The sequence below is a fragment of the Pogona vitticeps genome, chromosome 3, assembly GCF_051106095.1.
Source record: "Pogona vitticeps strain Pit_001003342236 chromosome 3, PviZW2.1, whole genome shotgun sequence".
Lineage (NCBI taxonomy): Eukaryota > Metazoa > Chordata > Lepidosauria > Squamata > Agamidae > Pogona > Pogona vitticeps.
This window is the reverse complement of record NC_135785.1, coordinates 188,605,477-188,631,714: the sequence shown is the minus strand read 5'-3', so window position 1 is coordinate 188,631,714 and position 26,238 is coordinate 188,605,477. Positions and strand designations below refer to the sequence as shown.

General features: G+C 40.3%; 1 protein-coding gene across 1 annotated transcript; it reads right to left on the bottom strand.

The window, feature by feature from the left end:
• On the bottom strand, positions 1 to 22,661 carry ZFX (zinc finger protein X-linked). The gene is made up of 8 exons (XM_020789166.3): positions 22,528 to 22,661; positions 19,391 to 19,478; positions 17,708 to 18,277; positions 12,320 to 12,463; positions 11,375 to 11,518; positions 11,149 to 11,289; positions 9,339 to 9,479; positions 1 to 3,776 (listed from the first exon to the last, which is right to left on the bottom strand). The coding sequence occupies exons 2-8, from the start codon at positions 19,449 to 19,451 to the stop codon at positions 2,590 to 2,592; spliced, it is 2,388 nt and encodes a 795-aa protein (XP_020644825.2). The 5' UTR covers positions 19,452 to 19,478; positions 22,528 to 22,661; the 3' UTR covers positions 1 to 2,589.
• Positions 22,662 to 26,238: the final 3,577 nt, after the last annotated feature.

Below are 26,238 nucleotides of genomic sequence, written 5' to 3'. Positions count from 1 at the left end.
TTAACAGGAAAATAGTCTGATTTTTATTTTTTCACATTATCAAGTACACATTACAACGTCACACATCCCTATATATAAGTCTATGAATTATCTTTTCATTTTTACAAAGTGTACACAGGGAGGGACATAGAGTATTTAACAAGCATTTTACAGGACAATTACTTATATTACAACCTTGTTTTTATTAAATGTACCGTTTAAAACACGGAACTGAAACATCAATTTTATATCATTTGCTAATTAAATAAAACTAGCTTGTCACTAGTATCAGTACATTTAACAATAACTAGTTTTCATTTGCTTTGCATACAGACACACTGTACAAAATCCACTTGACTAAACTCTTAATTTTCTAGAATTATGCTCCAAAACAATTTTACAATTCCAGATGGTGTTCAGAAAAATAAGAAGTGGGCCACATTTTTGCATTCTTAGAGTGAATGTATCCCAATATGGGTAATACTTTTCAGTAAGAGAAAGTAAATTTGAGGAAATTGAACAGATTTCAATAGACATGGGAAACAGTATGTATGTATGTATGTATGTATGTATGTATGTATGTATGTATGTATGTATGTATGTATGTATGTATGTATGTATGTATGTATTATTTAAAAATTTGGACAAAACATGAGTGTAAAGCAAGATACCTATATTTCACTGGCTAACTATTGGATCATGAAAACACTTGAACCAGTATCTACAAGGGCTTTTAGAAGTGGACTTTAAGGCCTCAATCATCCAACAGCCATCACAGTCCAACAACTGTACAATGTTCCACACAACTCTACAAGAGCTGCTTCATTAACTATATATGAGGAAATGGTATATGGCCCCATGTGCACAGGAGCTGCTAGATCAAAGTGCTTGACCATCACAAATTTGTTTTTTAAAAAAATTGGTGAACACGCAGCAATCCTTATACATTAAAAGAACAGAAGCAAAAATGCATCCCTGTGAATCTTATAGCCTTAGATTTGGATACAGTAAAGATGTTAAACCTAACATTATACTTTCCTGCTTACATATTGCTGGGCAACATCCTCTTGGATAGCGACACTGCCTCACCTGACAGCTCTGCATCTGCATTAAACAAAGCAGTCAATCAACTAAGCAACGCTAAGGAATGTCTGGCATAAACATTTTGGCCATAAACAGTGAAATTAAATCTGTGTGATACCAGATTACTGATGAAAGGAAATGAACGGTGAGAATGGGGAAAATATGAAGTAAAATTTGCTCATTTGGTACTTCCTTCTCATTGTCAGTACATCTTGACCAGAGTACTTCTAGGATTAAAGCACAGACAGAGCATGAGGACAAACAAGCAGGCAAATATTCATTTGTAAAGTAAAATCCCTTACAACATGCTCTGGGAATATTACTGAACTTTGTGACTCTACAGAGTATAGGCTTGTTACAAAGCAGGCTGCAGCAGCCTTGTCCCTTAGCAGTAATTTTCAGAGCACAGGTGCTCAGCGCGAGGCTTTTCCAGAAGTGTATAAACAGGGGGAAAAAACAATAAATTCTAGAAAGTTGCTGCTTAATACAACATTGTTTGAAGAACTACTCCCTTCTCACTTAAGTTATTCTAGTAAGAATATTCCTGTGTTTGTAAAAGAGGAATACAAAATAATGTAAAACAAGTTGTAGCAAAACAATAAAAATGTTTCATAACAACACACCTGTTTCTATTCTTTACTCCTTCAGCTGTTTTCCCTGTAAACTGTGTATATTCTCTAAAAGGTATTCAGGGCTGCTGGTAGATAACAGAAAAAGTGACTGGATCAAATACTTCATACAGCTGACACTTTGTAATAAAATTGCATTTAATTTTGGGTAAACTTGGCAACAGTCAGTTAAGTAATTTATCCTGTCAACAATTGAAACAATAGGTTTAAAAACACTAGTACATTTGTAATACAGAACCAAAAGTCAGAGAAGCAGATAATTAGTACTTATGAACAAGTGCCTGAAAATTCACACCTATTGAAAAAGAAATGCTCCCAGCAACCAACTTATTTCTTACTTATTATGAAAGAATTAAACATTACATAAAAAGAACCTCAAATAATGAAAAATAGTAGTGAATAACTATTCAAATGAATATTGTGTCACAGGTTCTTTAAATACCAATGAGATAATTAAGTGGGTCTTATGGTACAATGTTGTATTTTGACATTAATTTTTCTCAGGTTATTTTCTATGACATCTTTATTAAGAACAAATTAAAAATCTATTTGCAGCCCATGACAAATCCGTGCTCTGACAGTCACTGAGTATGAACCTTGTTAGTAAGGTAAATATTCCAGAGAACTAATATGGTTCAAAAATTCAGTATGAGACAAAGTTTACTTTATTAAATGCAACTTTATTGTTGCCATCCTTCCTCATTTATTAAGCAAATGGAAGAGATTTCAGAACACACTAATGAACAAAAATGTATAAAAGACAACGCTAAGCAATAATCCTATCTGTATACAGCACTAAATCAAATGCACAGTATTTTGTGTGATCCACTTTAAAATACAATGACTGCTCAGAAAGCGTTATATTTTACACCCAAATCCATACTATCTATGGAAGTCCTCATGGCAGACCAATGTCTTTATGATGCCGCATAATGTGTTGGTTCTTCTCTGAAGGTCTCCGGAAACCTTTCTTGCAGAACTCACAACGGTGGGGGTAGTCTTTTGTATGAATGGAAATAACATGCCGCTTGAAACCTGACGCATCTGTAGTGCTATACTCACAGTACTCACACTGATAAACCTTTCTACCACTGTGTGTTTTCATGTGTTTTTTGAGTTCTATTTGCAGTTTGAACCCTTTCTTACATCGCTTGCATCTGAAAGGAAGATCCTTTGTGTGAACTGAGAGAATATGGCGACTTAGAACAAATGGATCTGCAATCTTAAAGTCACAATGTCTGCACTGGTGTAATTTTTTGCCTTTGTGTACTGCAACATGTTTTTTCAGTTCTGATGGCCTGTGAAAACCTTTATCACACATATCGCACTTATGGGGGTAGTCCTTTGTGTGAACAGAAATGATGTGTCTCTTTAAATCGCTTGAGTTTGAGCTTTTGTGGTCACAGTGCAGACACTGATGTGTTTTGCTTTCTTGGTGCATAAGAATGTGCTGTTGCAGCTCTTTGGTATCAGAAAATATTTGAAAACAAATGTCACACTTGAAGGGCATTTCCTTACTGTGTCTAGTCTTTACATGGGTTTTCAAGTTGGAGGAGTCGGCAGACCTGTACTCACAATATTGGCACTGATACGGCTTTTCACCAGTGTGGATTCGCATATGCTTCTTGAGCTCTGATGGATGCCGAAATCCTTTGCCACATTCCACACAAATATGAGGAAAGTTCTTGCTGTGCACGGCCAGAAGGTGACGATTTAGCAATCCCTGCTCTGCTGTTTCATACTCGCAGAACTTGCATTTGTGCATTTTGCTTGCTGCCTTGTCCCTGTGCACCATCTTATGCGTAAACAAAGCTCCTGCATGAGAGAAACTTTTCCCACACTCATCACATTCTATTAGCTTCTCAGTCTTAGTAATAAGCTTGTGACTCTCTAGATGGTTATGCAAACTTAACTTTTTATTTGTAGTGTAATCACAATCAGTGCACCGATATTTCTTCTTAGCAAGAAGGTGTTCTGGGTGGTTCTTCATGTGCCTTTTTAAGAAGCCCCTGGATTTAAACTTTTTTCCACAAATCATACAAGGGTAGACTGTTAAAGGATGGCCATCAGGCCCAATTATGATTGCTGCAAAATAAAAGCAAAAACCAAATTGTGAAAATGGCACCATTTATACTCAATAGCAATCTGCTAATAGATAGCAACTAACAACAGTGGACAGAGATCCATGGAAATTTTGGGCTTCAAAAGCAAAATTATATTTTCTGTTAAAGTACTCCATTGTTCTAGAAAGAGCTTGCAGCACTTCAGTAACTGGCAGCAATGCCAAGTGTTTAAATTTTTGTTAGACAAATTACACTTGCAGAAAAGAACATCCTGACATGTCCAAAACCACAGTACCTACATTTTCTTGAAGATATCTTGCTAAATAACACAAATCGTCTATGCAAAATACTACCAGTATAAGAACAAATCCGTTTATGCTCCATTTTGCTTTGTACAACATTCAAATAAGCCAGTAAATTACTGGAAAGGCATTGAAACAAAGATTAAATATCAGTTTTAAATAGAGAACTTGTATCAGTATGCACTGTGCTGCAAAACAAATATGAGAAGCAAGCCTAAATTAGACAACTTGGAGCCTTTGCGAGGCCAAGCTCCACCCAAGTATTCTACTCAGAAAGAAAGTACCCTTGAGCAGGAACCGGAAGCTTGTGCAGAGCTTGGCCTGGCTAACCCCAAAGCCTTCTATGCCTTTCTCCAAGGTCATCATATTGAGGCATTTGCAAGGTGCCTACAAGGTTGGTAGAGCTCCCAGAGTGGAGAATTATGGTATTTGTAGTCCAGAAAATTCAAACACTCCGACCTTAGTGCATAGATATAATGCAGAATTTTATGTGGTGTTTCAGTCACAGAGACTATGGCATCACGCAGCAAAACCAGATTATTAACTTTCCCGTTTCCCCACCCAACTATGCACCAGGTGCAGTGCATAGCTGCTGAAGCTGCCAAGAAGACAGTGCTCATGGCTCCAGTACTAACCACACCTATAACAAGTCTGTGCTGGCCATAAGACCGAACAGACAAATACTGTATAATCTCTTCCGCTGCATGCATCAGAATATTGTGATACAGCAGGAGAAAAATGTCTTTTCAATAATTTTCTTTTTTCAGCCTCTTTTTAAATATAACTTGAATCTGTCCATTAAATAATGTAAGGCTTACAAATCACTAAATCCACTGGCATGCCAATGATTGCTTTGTCTGTTATCATCGCAGAATAAAAGCACAGACCGGATTGACTGTATCTTTCTTCAAACATATTTTGGATTGCAGTTGCTTCTGTGCATCTTTCCTTGCACTCTGCTATGCTACAAAACTTGCTTTCTAAACTATTTCAAGAAATTGTTTCAAGTCAATATTGTTCTGAAGTTTTTGCGATCAGCACTGTTCTAGCCATTTTCAAACCTTCAGTATCTCATTGTTATAGATACTGTTATATATTGTTATAACATTGTTATATATAACCTCTAAATTCCTAAATTCACCCATCTCTTGTAACTCAATCTCTATCAATCTAATCTTTGCTAAAATCTCTAAAACTCTGCCAACACACATACCCTTACAGACATAGAGGCACACACATGCACCATGAAAAACAATCCCCCTCCAAACATGGCAATCAAAATAAATTAATCTTATTGATTACCTAAAATTAATAAACTTTGGGGAGGGCAATTTTAATAGCATTTGATAGGATACACATACAAATTAGCTGCTTTTGTTTCCTGAGAGGGTAGCACTGGCTACAGGCATATGGTGTTTTTTTTTTTTCTAAATGAGGTATCTTATTTTCTAGATAATGGCCCAAATCCTTTTTTGTACCATAAACCAAGTCATAAGTTTCTGTCCATACCTCCCTGATAAACAAAGCATCTCTACCATGATTCTCAGGGTCACTCATACTGGCTTGGTGCACTCAACCCCACCCCCTTCAAAATCACAGTGCGAACATTCTGCTTATCAAGGAGGAATGGGCAGAAAGTTGCTACTTGGTTTTTGCTATGAACAAGCCTTCAGCTAATAGGTATGGATGGGAAGTAATTACACAGGTGAGTATGTGTGTGAATATCAGTACAATGGCAACAATCGGTATTCACCAGAATTGCAAGCATCCCTGTCCACTGCTCCTAAAACCAAGATCCCACCCACCCAAATCTCTGTGTGAGATCCTTCCTTTAGTATGTCCATGTGGTCTATGCCAACATAGCTGCTGCTTCTTGTTTTTGGAACTGCATGTGCTAAGACATGACCTGTTAACCCATTAGTGTGCATTCACAGAGACCACGAAGAAGAGTGAGCTGTCCCCTCAAAATCCCAACACAGAGGGTTACAAAACTGTTTATACTCTGTTACTGGCGGTGGCTCAATTGGGGATACAAGAGAAAAAGAGCGGGAAAGGAGAGGAGAAAAAAGGCAGGATAACAACGGTTAAGGAAGAAGCACCAATAAAAGAGGGACATCTCATGATGGAGGTGGAGGAAGAGATAAAAGGGGAGGCAGACTGGGAGACGGGGGTAGAACAGGAGGAGGAGAAAAAAAAAAGAAGAGTGAGGAAAAGGAAGAGGATATACCCTTAGGGTGGGGTTGGTTAAAAATGGATGATCCATGGACCAGGGAGAGTCTGAATGAAATTACCCCTTGAGGAGATAAAGAGAAGGCAACACTATTATACTTTGACTCCAACCGAGGCTGAAAGAGGGGGAAAGAGGATACCAAGAAGAAGAGAGGGAATAGCCAAGTAACTCGGAGAAATAGAACCGATAGAACGGACAGTGCATGTGTACCCAAAAGAGGACAATCGTTGGAAGAACGGAGGCAAACTGGTGCCGAGCTCACAACCCAAGACACCTGCAGAAGAAGAATGAGCTTGACGCCCTTGTTGTGGAACCATTTGCCCCAACCTAACGACCCAGAAACTGATGGATCGCGAACGCTTTGGAGTGAACTCCTGATAGTGAAGTCGTTCTTTACGCCCAAGTTCAAGGATAGTTGGACAGAACAAAACATGTTAAATGGACCCATTGGTCCTACTGAAGTGATTTTTCATGGTTCTCCGTTAACAGTTAATAAGACATCTATCCACCTTGACGAGCCATCACCACTTTTTGGGGAAAGGGGAAGATGGAAGGAACCCAAGCTTGAACCCGCTCACAATGGTGCCCAATGTGGGGCAAACAGAGAGACAGATGAAACCCTGAAACAGTGGTTACAACAGAAGTGAGAGACAGTAAAAACTGATGGAAATGATAGCAGAACAACATCAAGTACTAGTGAGTCGAATAACACACCAGACAAGGAACGTGGAGGGAGAAAAAAAATTTAGACCTCACGAAATCCAACCCCAAGGTATGGGTAGGAGGATTCACGCCAATACGAGTACAGAAGACGGGACTCGATGATGACACTGAAGCATATTTCCATACGTTTGAGTGAGTGGCAATAGTGACAGGCTGGCTAAAAGAACACTGGTCACTCATCCTAACACATGTCTCACAGGATTCCTTCAGGAAACTGTTGATACTTTAGCCCCAGAAGAGGCTACTCAATATGATGCTGTCAAGAATGCGATCCTACACACACTCAGTTTAACATACGAAGCCTATCAGAAGCGATTTAGAGAACTAAGGTTGAAGCAAGGGCAAAATCCGAGACCGTTGGCACAGAGAATGCAAGCCAATGCCCTGCAGTGGCTTAAGCTGGAGGAAAGAACCAAGGACCAGTTGGTAGATTTGGTGGTTATGGAACAATTACTAATGACCTTGAATCTGGCACCTAAGAGCTGAGTAAACAAACATAGACTTGTCCTTAGAAGGAGTTATATTTCTGACTGAGGATTATGGGAGTGGGGGGAGGGTTCTAGCACAGGACACAAATATAACACAGAGAGGACCAGACCCTGAGAAAAGATTATGAACGCAGCTCGACGTGGCCTAGTCCCAATGCCTGGACAAAAGAACAAGGGTGAGAAGGCGATGGGACCAGTCAACATGAGGGGGCCCCATCCACTGGTGACCGTCGATCGACACATCCTGGATCCACCAGCAGGATGAACTACACGAAACGACAAGAGGGAGATGTGTTTCAGATGCGGCCTAGAGAGACATCAATGACATGAATGCCCAGGAATTGATGTCTCATGGGTCATAACTATGCAGCCTACTCATAGGTCTGCGAGAATGTCTAGTCAGGCTGGAAGGAAGAGGTTAAGGTCAATGGTGAAGCCAAAGGGGCCCTTGTAGATACGGGCTGCAGAAAAATTCTAGTGTGGGAGTTGCAGGGAGAGGTGCTCGAAGACCAGGTCCTGGTTAGGTGTGTCCATGGAGACCTAAAACCTTACCACTTAGCCTGGGCCAATGTCAAAATTTGAGAAAAGATGTATGAAAGTGGGGATAGCTCCAGGCCTACAGAGAGACATGTTATTGGGCTGCGACGGGGGGGGGGGGTGTTGGGTGTTAAATGACCTGACTTACAACAAGAAAGAAATACACAAAGAGCCCGAGGAAACGGAGACCGAAGGGGAAAGGAAATCTCGAAAGAACAATTAGGGAACTGGCAAAAAGACTGACATAACCCTGGGGTAGGCCCTTCGAACAGCGGTGCCAGAGGGGAAGATGGGAGGCAAACCAGTGCTGAGCTCCCAACCCAAGACGCCTGCAGAAGGAGAACAGACTTAACATCCTTGTTGTGGAACCATTTGCCCCAACCTAAGGAACCCAACCCAGAAACCAACAGATCACAAACGCTTTGGGGTGAACCCCTGATGGTGAAGACATTCTTTACGTCCGAGTTCAATGACAGTTGGACAGAAAGAAACATGTTAAATGGACCCATTGGTCCTACAGAAGTGGTTTTTCAGTCAATAAACAGTTTATGCACCTTGATGAGCCGTTGCCACTTTTTGGGGAAGGAAGGGGAGGATAGAAGGAACCCTAAGCTTGAACCCACTCACAATAACTCATTCCCATTTATAGAGAGCATACTGGCACATGCAACCTCCCTCTATTATTCTATTTAAGTACATGGAAACCCAACAATAAAATGTTGAGTTGTGAGATACTCTGGGTTCTAGTTAGCAACACTGTCTTACAGGCAACTCCAATCCATTCTTCCTTCCCCTCTTCAATGTCCCTCTCCCTTCAACGGTCAAACAAGTATCCCAAAACCACTGAACAAGCTCAGTCCTCTTCAATCATTTTGCTTCTCCTAGCTTATTTGTTTAAAATGTATATATATTTCTTCATTGTCCAGGATCCCTCAAAATTGCAGATATTACAGATGGTGCTATTCTGATTATATATGGAGAATAAGTTCACTCTTATTCTATATGATAGAAATACACCCTCACACCTAAGCATGTGCTTATATGATATTTTCATGCCAAAACCCAGGCTTTCAAGTCCATTGTTAACTCCTCTGGTTTAAACTAAGGAGAATCTCTATTATTTAAAATAAACAACATTTTAAAAATTTAAAAAACATAAAACAGTATTTATAATTTGATAATACAACTTAAGTAAAAACAGTAAAACCATTAGAGGATTGAATCAACATGACCATACTTTTTAAATGCATCTACATTCTCCTGAAAAGCAATTATAGCTATCACTATGTCAGTTGAATATTTACCTGTCTGGTATTGTCTGGATTCCAGCCTCCTCCTCTTTTTAGGTTTTTGTTTTGCTAGTCTCCCAAGCCCAGCAGACTCATCTATGTGCAAGAGGGCACTTGCAGTTCCATTTCTGTTTTCAGCTGCATCAGTGTTGTTACCTAATCAGGATTACAAATTGCATAGCATCAGTACTCAACAGCCTAAGAGTTGTAAAAGTTGTTTATCACTATGCAAACAAGTTGTTGTTTGCCTAATTATGTTCTAAACTGTCCAGAGAATGCTCCAACACTATGGGGCAATATATATGATGCAATAGCAACATAAAAAAGTAATAGAAGTTTATCTATCTAAAAGTGATAAGTACATTACATTTGAAAAAATCAAGTGTGAAAGTTAGTATATACCTAATCTATCCTTTTTCATAGCTAACATGGACACATAAGCACAAATTCAGAAAAGAGTTCAAGATTTTAAATGCTACTACACATACTGTGCTATTCATATATAGCTGCTTGCCAAACATATCCGTGATTTACACCATGGACTTCATCACTGCTTCCCAAACCAACAATTCATAGTATCCTGGTGGACAGGCAGATTCATGTGGAAAGCAGAATACATAAATAACTTGACACCAAAAAATATTTTCCATGCAATTTGGATTTCAGGTGACCACCAAGTGGCTGTTTATATGTGCAAAATCAGAGCGAGAGACTCTTTCATGCAGAACAGAAGTGGGGAGCTTATAATAATGATGATGGTGATCATCATCATCATCATCATCATCATCATCATCATCATCATTACTACTACTACTACTCAGTGTTCTGGCTGAAAATGTTGAAGAAAGTTCAACACAGTCTAAGTTCCAACATTTATTTCTCCATATTCTGCAAAAGTTCTACCATATCTCTTTAAGGTAGCATTACTGTATTTTTCCATCTATAAGACACTACTTTTTCCTAAAAGTACCCTAAAAATTGAGAGGCGTTTTTTACACAGAAGTAAGCTGAGATAGCTGAGAAGATAACAAAACAGCACATACTTTGCCTCTGTAAACAGACTCCCTTCAGTCACGAGGCTCAGTTTCCTACAGTCAGGAGACTTAGTGTCATCCAATCAGGAGCCTTATGGAACTGACATCAGCTGACCCTGAACAAACCAATTGGAACACACCTCCTTGGAGGTGGAGCCTGTAGGCTCAAGATTCAACAGAGACAAAATGTCCGACATTCTGAGCTCAGAGGCTGAATCCTCAAAGCTAAGTTTTCTTAATTTTGGGGTTAGAAAATGGGGGGGGGGGCATCTTATAAATCGGGATGTGTTATAAATGGAAAAATACAGTATGTACCTGATTTTTTAGAATAAAAGCCTAACAGGGAAGAAATTAACAGGGAGCCACAATTTCCATCTTCTGTTGTCTTTAATACTGCTAGTTAGCATGTTTACAACATAGGCTAATGATCAGAATAATTTTCACTTTTTTCTGTTCAGCTTCAAACAATACAAATAAAATAGCTACTATAATTTCATCTGAAAAGGTAATATATGTGTGGCCATATATAAATTTTGGCAGTGAACACTGAACATGTTCCTAGAAAATCTATTCTAGGTTTCTCTCCAGTTAGGACATGTTCTGATACGCAATGTTCAAATGGAACCATGTTCTTCTGTGTTACAGTGAAATCCTATAAAATAGTCTCCCCACTCCACAGCAAACAAACTGCTTCAGAAATTATACTACTAGCAAAGTATCTTGCCTTCTGATTGATTTGTAAAAATGTCCTCCTATCAACTCCAGTCTTACAACAGATATTGATAACCTACCGTAAGCTGCAGCCCAGGCTATCGGCATAAAACTTTTGATTTCATTGTCATCAATTTGCTGCTCATGAGCTGCTGCTGCTGCTGCATCTTCTTCTCCTACTATCACTTCCATATAGACCTCATCAGCAATTTCTGCAACATCTAAGAGAAATAAGCAATAATATGTAATACAATTTTCATATAACTTGAACAACCCACTATCCCTAAATAAAGGCCACATACTTACTTAAATCTTCATCTTCATGCTGAGAATCATTTACTGCCATATAAACCATTTTTTCTCGTGGAATGCGAATGCTACTATTTTGATTAATTAATGTGTCTCCATGGTCATTTTCAGATTCACTTTCCACAATGTCTACTGTGCCTCCTAATTTGAAAAAAAGAAGACAAAGAAGAAATTTCTGTCATATTATGGTTTAAAATTTAACAAAGAGAGAAATAATTATCACAAGTATTCGCGAAGGTTTTCATGGCCAGGCTTTTTATTCCTGTCCTCCGAAGATGCCGGCCACAGAGACTGGCAAAACGTTAGGAAGAACAACCTTCAGAACATGGCCAAAGAACCCGAAAAACCCATAACAACCAATTATCACAAGTCTTTAGGACTAAAGAAGTGGTTGGAAAAGATTGAAACAGCAGTGCTACAAATTACAAGAGCCAGTTCAGCAAGCTGAACGAGTGTCAGACCAGGGCTCAGCCGACCATGATTCAAATCCCTACTTAGCACAGAATCTCACTACAGGTACAATACTGAACCCATTCTTTGAAGATCTCACGTGCCTCAGAAACTGTGTTAGGGCTGCCATTAGTAAGAAGCAATTTGACAGCACGTAACAGCAACATGAATGATGCGCGGCACAATTCTATGTAAATGAATTCTAAAGCTCCATCAAATTTAGTAGATATATACAGAACTATGGCTTCAGATAGCAGAGAGCTTTCCTCCACTCTGTGAAGATTGAGATTATGGGGCAGCACTTTATCTGCCACTACCTAAAACTGCCTACTAGCAAGTTATGCTATCACAGATACAATGCTCTGTTTCTACTTTGAGAAAGGGGAGTGAGGTGAGTATATCACAGCTCTCAGGGTAGGTTTAGTCTTAGGATCTAAAGGTATGTATATTGATGTGTTTTTGTTGTTTGTTTTTATTTTCAGACTGCCTTACCTATATCATCTTCTCCAGGACCAGCTTTAAAAATATAGACTTTGATGACTTCTGGACAAATGCCATCCATTTTATCAGAATCACCTTCTGGTTCAGATTTATTATCTACTGAATTGTCAGTTTCTGTCTTGACTGCATTATCCACTGGAAACAAAAATAATAAAATGATCACTCTAACATAAACAGATAAAATAGAAATGCATTGCTTGAATTTTTAAAGCACTAGAAATTAAATCTAGTAAAAATAAACAATGAAAAACTCTTTATAGAAAGATTTATTCTGGTTAAATAAAAACTTGCAAGAGGGGGAATAATGAAACAAGGCAATTTTAAAAATCTAAATGTTTTCCTGCACTGGTTCACTGAATTAAAAAACACTCCTCTTAATTATTTTCCCATCTTGATGAAATGAAAGAAATATTGGCCAGTACCCTACTGAACATTCATGCTGCCCTGTCATTGCATAAATCATAATGGTGAACTGCCAATCATAGAACTTGACAAGTGGCAGCTCATTACATATTGACAGTTTGCTGCTCTGATTTAAGCAATTACACTTAAAATGGCATAAAACCGATACAGGATTCAGGCCATTAAATACGTAATTAATCCAGGTAATGGCTGAACATTCATATTACAACTAAACACTAGTTCTTTGTTGTTTGTTTATCACCAGTGTAGAGATTCAGAGTATTTTGGTCTGGACAGTGCCACTGAATTCATCAGAACAAAAGGTGCATCAACAAATTCCCTTTGTCCAAGTACTATAAACTGCTCAAGTTGGTGATGATTATGTATAATGTTAAACCTGGAAATAAGAGGACATGGCTAATTCAAATGCACAGCAAAAAAACAGAGTCCGGCTATGATACTTACAGTTGCTGCCTAAATCACATTTAACTGTATCTGCCTGCTGCTTACCCCCAAAAATTGAAAAACAAACCCAATGGCACTAATCTTGTTAAGAGTGATCTACACATGCTTAATCAGTTTGTCCTCCTTGACATGTCACAATATAGTACCAAGAGAAAGGAAGAAGAAAGGTCTGTTGGAGAGGCCCTTCTCATGGTCCCATCACATTCAGAGGCCATTTGCTGGGGACCTTTTCCGTGGCTGTACCCAGGCTGTAGAAAAGTTTGTCAAGAGAGATCAGGTCTTCCTCCTCCCCACTATTCTTCCAGCAGCCTGAAAATAGCTTTTTATTCAGGCAGGCCTTTGGAAATTAAGTGCGTTAAAGTATAAAATTTTACCCAAGGCTATGGTTCTTTTAAATGTTAAATTTTAAATCAAATATCTCAAAATTTTAATATTTTAATAAACTTGTTTTAACATTTGAATTATGTTGTATTTTAATTTTCTATTTATTTTTTTGAGCAATTTGTAAACTGCCTTGAGTCCTAGTTCTGGGGGGAAAGGCAGCATCTAACAAACAAACAGATAAACAACAACTAAGTGCTGGTTAGCTCAGTGGTTGAGGTAGCTGACTGTAGAGCCAGAGATTGGGAGTTTCATTGCCCTCTGTGCAGAGGCTGAACTTATTAGTCCAGGGGGTTCCTTCCAGATCGGAAGTTTTAGTATTATTATAATTATTCAAAAATATTAAAAAATAGCAGACACAGTCAAATCAAAATTATAAAAACAATGACTAGCATTATATAACAGGTACAAGTTTTAACCAAAAACCTAAGTAGCTGTTATATATCAGTGCAGTATTATGCTGTTCCTAATACTGCCAGTTTTTGTAGCTCTGATGGTGTTATTTCTGAGATCTGAACTACTTACAATATTATGTCAAAGTTCTTGTTATTGTTCCCAAAGCCCCAATGACTACAGGGACCACTGAAGTGTTTCATCCACAAATGAGATGTTTCAATCACCAAGTCTCTGTACTTTGTTAGTTTTTTCAATTCTTTGTTTTCAACTCTGGCATCCCTGGAATTGCAATGTCAATCATACAGACTACTATGTCTGGTGTGTTATGTTCAAGGTGTCTGTACAAGATCCTGACTTCCTCATTTTCTATCACCTTCTCTGCCTGATGTTCCTATGGGTTTTGGGAGGCTGGCAAGTTATATTTTTTCCATAATGACCAGTGCACTAATTTTACCACTTTATCATGTCAAATTTTGTAATCTGTTTGTGCAGTTTTTGGACATTCGCAGATGAGGTAGGATACGGTTTCATCTTTTTCTTGGCAGAGCCGACATTTGCTGTTAGCACTAATTCCTTGGATCTTAGCTTTAATCACATTGGTTTGGAGCACTTGTTCTTGTGCAGCAAAAATAAAGCTTTTGGTTTCTTTCTTAATGGTCTCCAATTTTAGCCATGCCCATGTTGAATTATTATCATGCTTTCCATCAATCTTTCTCAAGTGTTTTCCATGTAGTGGTTTATTTTTCCAGCTGTTTATTTTCAAATTGTTGTTACTTATATTAATCCTTTGTTTCTGTTGTTTTCAAAAATATTCTCCATTTTCACCGCCTTAAGTAGTTTTTCTCTACCTGTACTGATATAATAATTTAGGCTTCTTTTTCCTCTTCTACTGCCTGCTATATTTGTAGTAATCCATGGCCTCCAATTTTTTGTGGTAAATATAATCTGTTCATGATGCATGTTCACTAGTTTCTGAGTATTTCGATCCTTTGATAATGATGGGCTGGCCAGAGACTCATCTTCTAGACTTGGAAATAAATAAGGTAGTTGCAGTACAATTATCAGTAAGCATCTTGTGAAAGTAGCATGAATGAATCACTGCCAACAAGTCTGGTCACATTGAAGGATAAGAGAAAATCCTGAAGTCAGTCAGCCTAATTCTGCTTCACTTTTAGATAAAACTGGTATGCAACTCGTGATGTGCCACTAACTCTGAAGTGGTGTTCTCTATGAAGTAATTTCATACAGTCTGACGATCTTAATTCCATTCTTTTAAATCACTCCTTGCTTTTCCCTAATAGGTTACATAAATTAAATCTGAACTGGCTTTACAAATAAAAATAAACAGCCTGCGGCATTATCACACATAAAGAATTATGTGGAATATGTAATGTGGACATTTGAATTCAAGAAGTATGTTTTAATATTTCTATATAAAGTAGTTAAATGCTAGATGAAACTTCATCAAATTAGGCATCAATCTCACAGTTTAAAAACTGGTAGAACCTGTTTAGAAAGCTTAAAGAAACAAATGAAGTAACAGGAAAACTTTCATTTAGCATAAATTCTAGTATAGGCATTCACTTGTAATTATGATGGGTGTGGATGTACATTTTGTTTCCAGAGGGGGGTAAATTCATTTTTAATCTAGAAAATAATTTATATATGAGAGGAAATGGCTGCATAACATCAGATCCCATCCTATGTTCCTATGCATATAGACAGCAATGTTAATGAAGGAGAGGCAAAGTGATATAGACTGTTGGAATAGGACTCAGGACAATGGGGCTCAAATCCCCCCTTCGACATGAAAACTCACTAGGATGGGTGTAGCACACCTTGAACATCTCGCATACCTCAAAGACCCCACTAGAGTTGCCATAGGTGGAAGTAACTTGACAACACATAATAACATTAACATACAAAATTGCTCGTGGGAATATAACGAAGGTGAATTCCTGCCCATCACAAGCTGCTAGTCCACTTCAATCACATTTTTCAAGATGTCATTTTGTGCATTACTGCTATGCTGTAATTGGCAGTGTTACTGCAAACACAACAGTCCCAAAGCACAGTATCTCATAACAGTCACAATGACCCACTATGAACCCTTTCCTGATGATATAGGGACCTACGGGCATAATAATGAGAAATCGATCACAGCTTTCTTCATATTCCTTGTTAATCAGTAGCATAGATGACAATTAATTTTAACAGATACACAAAAATACAGTGGTGCCTCGCACAACGAGCGCCCCGTAGAGTGATGAATTCGCTCTACGAGGACGCTCTTTCGATCGCTAATGCGATCGCACAGCGATGGCCCCAATAGGCGAAAATCGCAGAACGAAGGTCGGTAAGCTGCTCGCTTACCGACCTTCGCTTTGCGACCCGCCGATCAGCTGTTCCGCGGCTTCAAAATGGCCGCCGGAACAGCCGAAAGGGCCGGGTGCAGCGTTTTTGCGCCCTTGGCAAGCAAGGGGAGGGCGCGAAAACGCTGCTGGAACAGCCGAAATGGTTGCGCGCAGCGTTTTCGCGCTCTCCCCTTGCTTATCAAGGGCGCGAAAACGCTGCGCCTGGCCATTTCGGCTGTTCCGGCGGGCATTTTGGACCCGCCGATCAGCTGATCGGCGGGTCCAAAATGGCCGCCGCGTGCCCCAAAACGGCCGTGTGCAGCGTTTTCGCACCCTTGGTAAGCAAGGGGAGAGCGCGAAAACGCTGCCAGAACAGCCGAAATGGCTGCGCGCAGCGTTTTCGCGCTCTCCCCTCGCTTACTAAGGGCGCGAAAACGCTGCGCCCAGCCCTTTCGGCTGTTCCTGCGGCCATTTTGAAGCTGCAGAACAGCTGATCGCAGCCATTTTCGTGCCCTCGTTCAGCGAGGGGAGGGCGCGAAAATGGCTGCCGGACCCCAGAAGCATCGCTGAACGGTGAGTTTTCAGCCGATTTGGAACGCATTAAACAATGTTTAATGCGTTCCAATGGGCTTTTCTGCCCCACTCAGCGATGTTTCACACAGCGAGGGTTAATCCGGGACAGATTAACCTCGCTGTGCGAGGCACCACTGTACCAGGCACAATTATAACATTTACACATGCATATGCTAGCCCATAGGATATAGCTGCCTCAGCAATACCGTTTCCCCGAAAATATGACCTAGCCTGAAAATAAGCCCTAGTATGATTTTTCAGGATGCTCGTAATATAAGCCCTACCCCCAAAATAAGCCCCACTTAAGTGAAACCCCGCCCTCCACCATTGTACAGCATTGTGCAGCAACCAGATGATGACATGATTGTAAAATAGAACATCCCCTGAAAATAAGCCCTAATGCGTTTTTGGAGCAAAAATTAATATAAGATCCTATCTCATTTTTGGGGAAACACAGTGCTTCTCTTTCCTCTGTATCATTAACCCTCCCTCTCACTTTCTCTCATTTTGTGTGCTTACTCTCTGACAGAAATGATGAGACATGTGCAATAATTATGTCTTTCCTCAGCACTACATCTGTTGCCATCTTGGTCTCTCTCTTCCCTTTTCCCTTTCTTCTGGCAACTACTTAAGATAGCACAACCACACTTAAATTACACAACAAGAACTACAGCTGAATCAAAGAGAACACTCTGAATTAAAAAAAAACTTTAATAGTTAAAGTTTAAATTAAATTAAATAACTTTAAAAAACTTTAATAATTTTAGATAGAATTTTAGCTTTTAAAATACTTTACCCAGACACTTACAGGAAATCATAAGGTAGTCTTCGCAGTTGCCCTTCTCATCGTCATTTTCCACAGGTATTCCACTGGCATCAATTACAGCTTCAGAGGCACAGTCTGCTACCAAAACTTCTGAAACTACATCTTCTCCAAGGGAACCTGTAACAATTTCTGCTTCTACAATATTATTATGATCATGAACAACATGGTCCATATGTCCTATATCAGGTAAGTGCATTGACTCATTCGAGAGTACATGTTCGGGTACTGAAATTGCTGAAGTTGTGATCTCAGAAGATAAAACATCTTCTGGAACAGTGCAGTGTGCCAAAGACACTTCTTCGCTGACATCACGGTCCAGCACTGGTTCAGGTATAATAACAGACTGAGGTATGTCTGTATCTTCCATAATATCTGGGCACTGAACATCTTCTATAACAACGTCCTCAATAACATCTTGAATCACAACTGAATCTGGATCATCAGGAACAAAATTATGAACAGCTATATCAGAATCCTCCACATCTGATACATATACAGTTTCCTGTATTTCGACTACAATTTCATCTCCATTCATGTGAGTTCCATCAGCTCCTGAAATATATAAAAATGATATATGAAAAACCAGATAAAATTAGATTTAAAAGCTGCACCAGAATCAAAATTTCATGTAACTGGAAAGTTCTGCTTATGACTCCAAGAATATCTCAAACTTGATCAGAATGCTAGACAAAATTTAAACCTAGATGGCTCTCACATTCTCAACACACACTTGATTCATATTCTTGAATTTCATGTGACACATTCCATTATGGTTAAAAGGTTTACACCAATCTCATTAATTTCTATTAGCATCACAGTTCTTTAATAATCATTTTGTACCGGAGCAGTTTGGAAAGAACTTGGAGGCGCTAGAACTGACTGATGCAAGTGTCAGACTAGAAAGACATGGGGTGGGGAGAATAAGAAACCTAAAGAAGACTGCAAGCTGTAACTGCTATACAGTATCAGCTCTCAAGTGACCTGATCTTTCCTGACATTCCATAAGGTGCTTCCCTGCACAACATAAATGACTATACATATCTAACATAGTACTCCTTATCTGTTTTTAAGGGAAATGATTAATATTCTACCTCAACTCAACTTAGAGAAATATTAATATGGTTGTGGTGTGCCATTTGGATTTTTAGATTTCAACTCCCAGAATGTTCCAAGAATTCTCCAGGCAGAATTCTGTGAGTTTCAGCCTTCAACCCCATTAAGCAACATGAACTTAATGGGCAGCAAGGGTACACCTCTCAGGTAGCACAAGGTCACTTCTTCTTTTAACAGGAAGCTAAGCCACATCAAGGCTCCAAGTAAGTGAAATGTGAATGTGTTTGAAGGAGTGGGTCTGTGAGCTGGAACTCCTAGAATTCAGGGCAATCCTTGAAGAATTTTGGAAGTTGAAGTCCAAAAAATCCAAATGGCACATCCCTAAGGGTTAATTTTAAAATAATGTACTGTATAGTGTTTTTTTCTGATTGTGCCTTGTTTCCAGCACTATCTTTTAACAATAAAATATTGCTCATAAGCTATATTGTACAGTATTCAGTTTTTCTGGAAAAATAACTAACTTCAAGTAAGCATGGAACATTCTGAGGTCATTCGGTAAAAATTCAACAGGTTACATATAGCTTGACAGGCATATTTTATTTCTACACATACCTGTAGGATCAAAAAATTCATGTGGATCATGTGGCTGTAGTTCAAGTCCATCTTCATCCATGGCCTTTAAATCTCATCAGCACAATGTCTAATTTTTTTCAAAAAAAAAAGTTTTTAATTAATCTTCAATAGCTGCATATAGCTGCATGTTGATGTCAGTAGAATATTATAGTTACAATTTGTCAGAGGAAAAAGGCCACATTACTGTATTTTGAAAAGAGCTAGAAAACTCTGGAAAGGATGGTTGTGGTTGTTGTCGTCATCATCACCATCATCACAGAATAACCTTAGAATTGCACAGCTGAAAGGGACCCTATGGATTATCGAGTCCAGCCCATTTCAAGAAGGCCCAGTGGGGAATTGAACTCCCAACCTCTGGCTCTGCAGCAGAGACCTAAACCACTGAGCTATCCAGCAGTTCAGTTAGAATCAATTTTATGTCATGTCATTATTATTAATTGTTTTACTTGAATTCTTGCCCACTACTGGTGTTATTATGCAGGAGAGGAGGCAGCCAGACCTTGGGAAAATTATATATATAGATTTTTGGTCTATAACTCCCACCACCAGCTAACCACCACTATCACCACCTAACATGGACAATGGGAATGTTGGGATTTGGGAATTAGTCAAAAACCGTCACTTTTTCTACCTATAGAGCTAACTGGATAGCTCAGTGTATTACGTATCTGGCCATGGAGCCAGAGATTGAGAGTTTGATTCCCACTGTGAGATTCAGAAGAGCCAGCCTATGTGGCTTTTGGCAAGCCACACCATCTGTCCCCAGAAGAAGGGAACAGTATATCCCTTCTGAGTACTCTGTATCTAGAAAACCATGGAAAAAGTTGCCGTAAATTGGAATTGACTTGAAGGCACGCAATCATCATCTTCAGAGATAACTGATGTGTCGAAGCCCCCTACACTGCTTGTTATAAACAAGAAAAGCAGAAGATGGTTGTTGTAGGTTTTTCAGACTGTTTGGCCTTTTCAGAACATAGCCAAACAACTTGAAAAACCTACAACAACCATCGGACCCTGGCCGTGAAAGCCTTCGAGAATACAAAAAGCAGAAGAGTACATCTGTCCTCCAGCAAGAAATTCCTGCCTCTAAGCACAAGTATTTCTCTCTATAATTATGTCTCTTCAAGTCGATTCTGACTTGTGGTGACTGTTCCCATAATTTTTCTAGATATGAAGTACTCAGAAGGGGTATACCATTCCCTTCTGAACTTGCCTAAAACTACACTGGCTACCAATTCTCCAAGGGGGCCTAGTAGCCAATCAAATTCCTCACCTCCAGTTCCACAGCCCCGTACTTAACTCACTGAGCTATCCAGCCACCTCATCTCTCTTCAGGAGATCCAAAACTTTCTGCTAAGACTTCTTCATAATGAAAGCTCCCAATGCTGAGATATTAAACCATGTGCAAGTAGTTTTTGAAGAAGTAGCCACGTTAAGCTCACATTAAAATACAGCAGTTAGTCTTTAAGGTGCGATATTTTTATCTCTTGCTTTTTTCTTCATTTTGGTTTGTTTTTCATAAGTACCTTTCCAAACAAAATATATATTTAAATAACTTTTAGCTAATGGTTAACTAATGAGCATTAAAATCTTATATTTTGTTCCAATAAGAGTGCTGAATCTAGAATATTGTAACATTACTATATTATCCTGTTTACATTTTCATAAACAATGTCCTTGTTTTACATTCACCTCACAAAAAAGTGGCAGGAAGATATGGCCATTTCTCTTTGTAAATGCATGTGCAGTGATATTTCATGAAGAATCCCTTCTACAGCCATATTCACTGACCTGATAATGTCCTGTATTTTTCCAAGTCAATCCTACACATGAAGTCAGAAATAAGTCTTTCTTAGTCAATGGGGCTTACATACACAACATTGTGTTTGGGTGCATTATTTTCCCTCTTAAGGAAAACAGTAACACTCATTTGCTGAAAAATGTTATCCAACTCCTTGGCTTTTTACAGGTTCACTTAAGAGACCTTATCATTCTTTCACTGTGGACTTTCTGATTTGCAGTAACCCAACTGGTTATGTTCTCATATATAGGACAATCTACTAGCCATGTATCTGAAGACACAGCTTGGCATTGTATCATGTGAAGGAAGATTTCATTGCCTCCACTGTTGGTTAACCTGGGCAAACAGTATCCTTTGCCCCCAAGTAACTGGGCGTTTGACATTTAGACATCCAAATGTACTGCAACTACTGTGGGAGGAATCTCAGCTGAATTTATATGGAAGCTCTATCATGTGAAAGAGTTGATACTCCCTTAAACACATAAAACAATCGCCTAGCCTTTTGTAATGACGCCATGGTTTAAATTATTTCCTCCGCATCGCCAGCCTCTGACAGTCCTCCGTTCATAGGAAATACGTTTTATTTATGCTTCCCCCCCAGGACAGCCCCTTGACCAAATCTGATTTGTGGCGAGGCCACAAGCAAGCAAACATCCTATGTGTCGGCGGAGGAGGGGGCGGTTGCGTACGTTGCTGGTGCCCTGTGGTGACGGGCCATCATGTAACCACACAGGTCCGTAAAGCAGAGAAATAAAAAGCACCAGAAAGCGCCTCTCGACCCGCCGCATGCTACAATGATGGCTCAAATAAATGCCTGTGGGGCTGGCGCGCATCGGGCCAGGAGCACACAGGCAGGACAACTGGGCACTGCACAGAGAAAGGAGGGGAGGGGCGAGCCTCCCCCACTGGCGCCGTCTCCGCCCTGCCCTGCCCGTAATGGGGACTGTCTCGGGCTCTAAGCGATTAATTCAAGATGGCGGCCAGTACTCTTCCCCCCAGCCTCCCTTGCCGCCGCCATCTTGTCTCCTCCTCCCAGAAGCTCTCCCTCCAGGTTGGGCCTGGTTCTGTTCCCCCCATGCCCGGGCCTCATCCCATCTCCCCATGCACCTCACCACAACCTGCCACTTCCCCGCTTCCGACTGGCCAAGCTTCAGCCGTCTCGTCCCCTCAGCACGGCCTTCGGGCCCGTTCCTGCACGAAGGAGCCTTGCCGCGGCCTAGCTGCGGCCTTCTCGGGGCCTGCACCGCGACGGGAGCCAAGGCCTGGTTCCGCGCGTGGGTGAGGGCCTAGCTCGGGCCTGTCCCGTCTTGCTTACCGGGCGGGGCGGCGGTGGCGGGCTCGGGGCGGCCTTCCTCCGCGTAGCAGGGCCGATCTCGGTGGTAATGTCGCTGTGGCGGGGCGGGCGGGAGCGGAGGGGAGGGAGGGGCCGAGCTCGGAGCTGAGTGGAAGCGGCCAAGCTCCCCGGGCCGGGCAGCCGTCAGCACGTCACGTCACTGCCCGAGAGAGACCCAGGGAAATGCGGAAGGGAGATGCCGGCGCTGCCACGGTCTGGGCCGCTCGGTCCGCGACTAAAAGCCGAGTGGGTCGGGTAATGGCGAAGGAACCGGGCCGGGAAGATGAAGTGGAAAGGCGACGGGTCTCTGCCAGCCCCTCCCGACGCAGCTGCTCCTGCCGCCGCCTCCGTTCCAGCTTGGCCGTAAAATTACGCTCCGGGCTCAGACTTGCTCAACTCGGCGCCGGGGAGCGGAGAACTGCTTAGGCCTGGAAAATCCCCAACATTTTCGGGTGACTTTTCCTCAGGCACTGGCCGGGGCACCTCCGCCTCCGGAATTTCAATACACCCCCCTTCGGTTGCTCCCGTTTAAGCCTCCCCGCTGCCTTTTTGAAAGTGAAAAATAAGAGGTATCCTATTATATTTTCAAATTAAAACCCTACTTAATCCCGATCTCTCCTCCTCCTCCTCCTTTCTTAATATTGTAACTAGGTGCACTTAATTTAGAGCGGATGTTTTTAGTTATGCATCAGCCAAAAAACAAGAAAGGAAGGAAAAGAATGCCGAAAATACGGGAAATTAACATAAAATCTGTTTCGCAAATGTCAGTTTCCCATATTTTCTTGACGCTACATTGGGGACGTTAGTATTTTTTCGACAATCAAGTATAATTTGTGGGGAAATGGACTTTCATACATCACTTGTTACCTATATGCTGTACTACTAGTGGAAACATTAATGTACTTTTTTTCTTAAAGAGTTCCAGCTTCCGAACTCTTATTTGTCAAGCAGTTGTGTATTTTCTGTGACATCTTAATATAACATTTAAAATCAGACATGTGTTTCACGTATTGGAAAGCTAGTCAGTATTTGAGAAAAGAAAACTGAGTACTGTAACATGATTAGTTGCAGACGTGTTACAAGCACATATAAAATTAGGTTATTTCTCCAGCTGTAGTGATATTAAAGGGCAAGCTGTAATGATGCCATGTACAGTTGTGTTCAAAATTATTCAACCCCCAATGCTGTAAAGGGGTTTAGGGACTATAGTGTACATTTGGAATTGTATTCAGAATGAAATCCTACAAGGACGTTTTAAAGAACCAAATGCAACTAAAATAACATCAATTGTTTATGTAATACAGTAGTAAATGTTTCTTTTGTGGTTTCTTCATTGCCACAATTATTCAACCCCTTAAAGACTACCACTCTGAAGAAGAGAGGTTCATTCAGGTGTTTTCGATCAGGTATTGAAAACACCTGTGGATGTCACCGAGCACCAATCAAGCATAATAAGCACCAATTAGGCAGCTTTAAAATGACTGTGATACTCAGCTCCTTCTAGACATTTACTGGTGTGGTTACAAACATGGTGAAGTCAAGAGAATGGTCCAGGAAGACAAGAGAAGAGGTGATTTGTCTTCACAGGAAGGGCAATGGCTATAAGAAGATTGCAAAGAAGTTAAACATACCAAGAGACACCATAGGAAGCATCATTCGCAAATTCAAGGCAAAGGGCGCTGTTGAAATGCTACCTGGTCGTGGAAGAAAGAAGATGCTGACTTCGACTGCTGTGCGCTACCTAAAGCGTAGAGTGGTGAAAAGTCCCCGTGTGACTGCTGAGGAACTGAAAAAAGATTTGTCAGATGTGGGTATAGAAGTTTCAGCTCAGACAATAAGGCGCACACTGTGTAATGAAGGTCTCCATGCCAGAACCCCCAGGCGCACCCCCTTGCTGTCTCCCAAGAATAAGAAGAGTCGACTGCAGTATGCCAAAAGTCATGTGGGCAAACCACAAAAGTTGTGGGATAGTGTTCTGTGGACTGATGAAACAAAATTAGAACTGTTTGGGCCCATGGATCAACGCTATGTTTGGAGGAGGAAGAACAAGGCATATGACGAAAAGAACACCTTGCCTACTGTGAAGCATGGCGGAGGGTCAATAATGCTTTGGGGCTGTTTTGCTTCTGCAGGTACAGGGAAGCTTCAGCGTGTACAAGGTACCATGAATTCTCTTCAGTACCAGGAGATATTGGATGAAAATGTGATGCAGTCCGTCACACACCTGAGGCTTGGGAAACGTTGGACCTTTCAACAGGACAATGATCCCAAGCATACCTCCAAGTCCACTAGAGCATGGTTGCAGAGAAAAGGCTGGAACATTTTGGAGTGGCCATCGCAGTCACCAGACTTAAATCCGATTGAGAACCTCTGGTGGGACTTAAAGAAAGCAGTTGCAGTGCGCAAGCCTAAGAATTTGACTGAACTGGAGGCTTTTGCCCATGAAGAATGGGCGAAGATACCCATAGATCGCTGCAAGACACTTGTGTCAAGCTATGCTTCACGTTTAAAAGCTGTTATAACTGTAAAAGGATGTTGTACTAAGTACTAAGATTGAATGTCACTTGGGGGTTGAATAAAAACTAATAATGATGTGAGCACAGAAAAGACATTTGTGGTTATTTCATTATAAACTTAAGGTTATATTTCTCTGACCTACAAGTGCCTCTTTCATGTAAATGTAAGCAAGATGACTGAATGATCAAAATCAATGTCAAAATGGCCAAAACATTCAATTTCAGTGGGGGTTGAATAATTTTGAACACAACTGTATATAGATATGTTCATCTTAGTTTTTATCTCCTTTCCCCTTAAAAAGTTTAGAGAAAAATGTCTTTACAGAATGGGCTTTGCTATTTCTTTGCCTTCAGAAACATATAAAAATATTCGAATATTACCCATTTTTAAAAGAGTGGAATTTGATTGTAGTTTATTAAGTTGGAGTTATTGGTACTGTTAAATTAATCATATCAAGATGCAGTCTATACACCTGCCAACTATACTTTTTGACAAAACCTGCTTGTGTACAATTTAAATTCCTTTAACAAATGTGTATGTTGTATTCAGTACATTGCTGTCTTTCTGAAAATTTATGTGAGTTGTATATTTTTGCTGTCACTCATGAATTGTTTTTTTTTTCTTTGACACAGCCTATCTGGGGAGAATTGCATAGTGGCATATATTAAAATGAGTACTTTTCTTTGCGTTGTGTACTTTAACATTTTATGGAATTAACTACATGATGTGGTAGAGACAATGAATTTAGATGGCTTTCAAAGGCAATTCAGAGATATGTGCAGGTCTGTTAGGCTATGAATCATAATGGTTGCATGGAGTATCGATACAGAACTGAATAGTAAGAGCAGGAAGAACTGATTACTTCATTTCCTGCTTGAGAGCCACCCAGAAGCATCCAATTAGCCTCTTTTGGAAGAAGGTACTATAGCAGAGGGGGAAACAACCAGGTGGTCTCCAGATTTGGATTACACATTCTAGCCTCCTTAAACATTATCCATGTTAGAGACTTTGAGGAATTAACATGGAAAGCACCTTGACAAGATGGCAGTTTTTACATTAGAAGCTGTGAGAAGTTGTCCCCACCCCCCAAGACTTTCCTTATACAAACCTGTGCCCGTTTGTGGAGGGGCTGAACAGCAATCATCTTGCCTCTAAGCCCACTGAGATCACCCACTC

Bases quoted from the DNA above. Each gene is read 5' to 3' on its own strand.
- ZFX (XM_020789166.3), bottom strand. From the start codon at position 19,451: ATGGATGAAGATGGACTTGAACTACAGCCACATGATCCACATGAATTT. The intron at 11,519-12,319 runs GTAAGGCAGTCT...TTTTCAAATTAG, and splicing joins TCCTGGAGAAGATGATATAG to GAGGCACAGTAGACATTGTG. The intron at 9,480-11,148 runs GTAGGTTATCAA...AATCCTGATTAG, and splicing joins AGCCTGGGCTGCAGCTTACG to GTAACAACACTGATGCAGCT.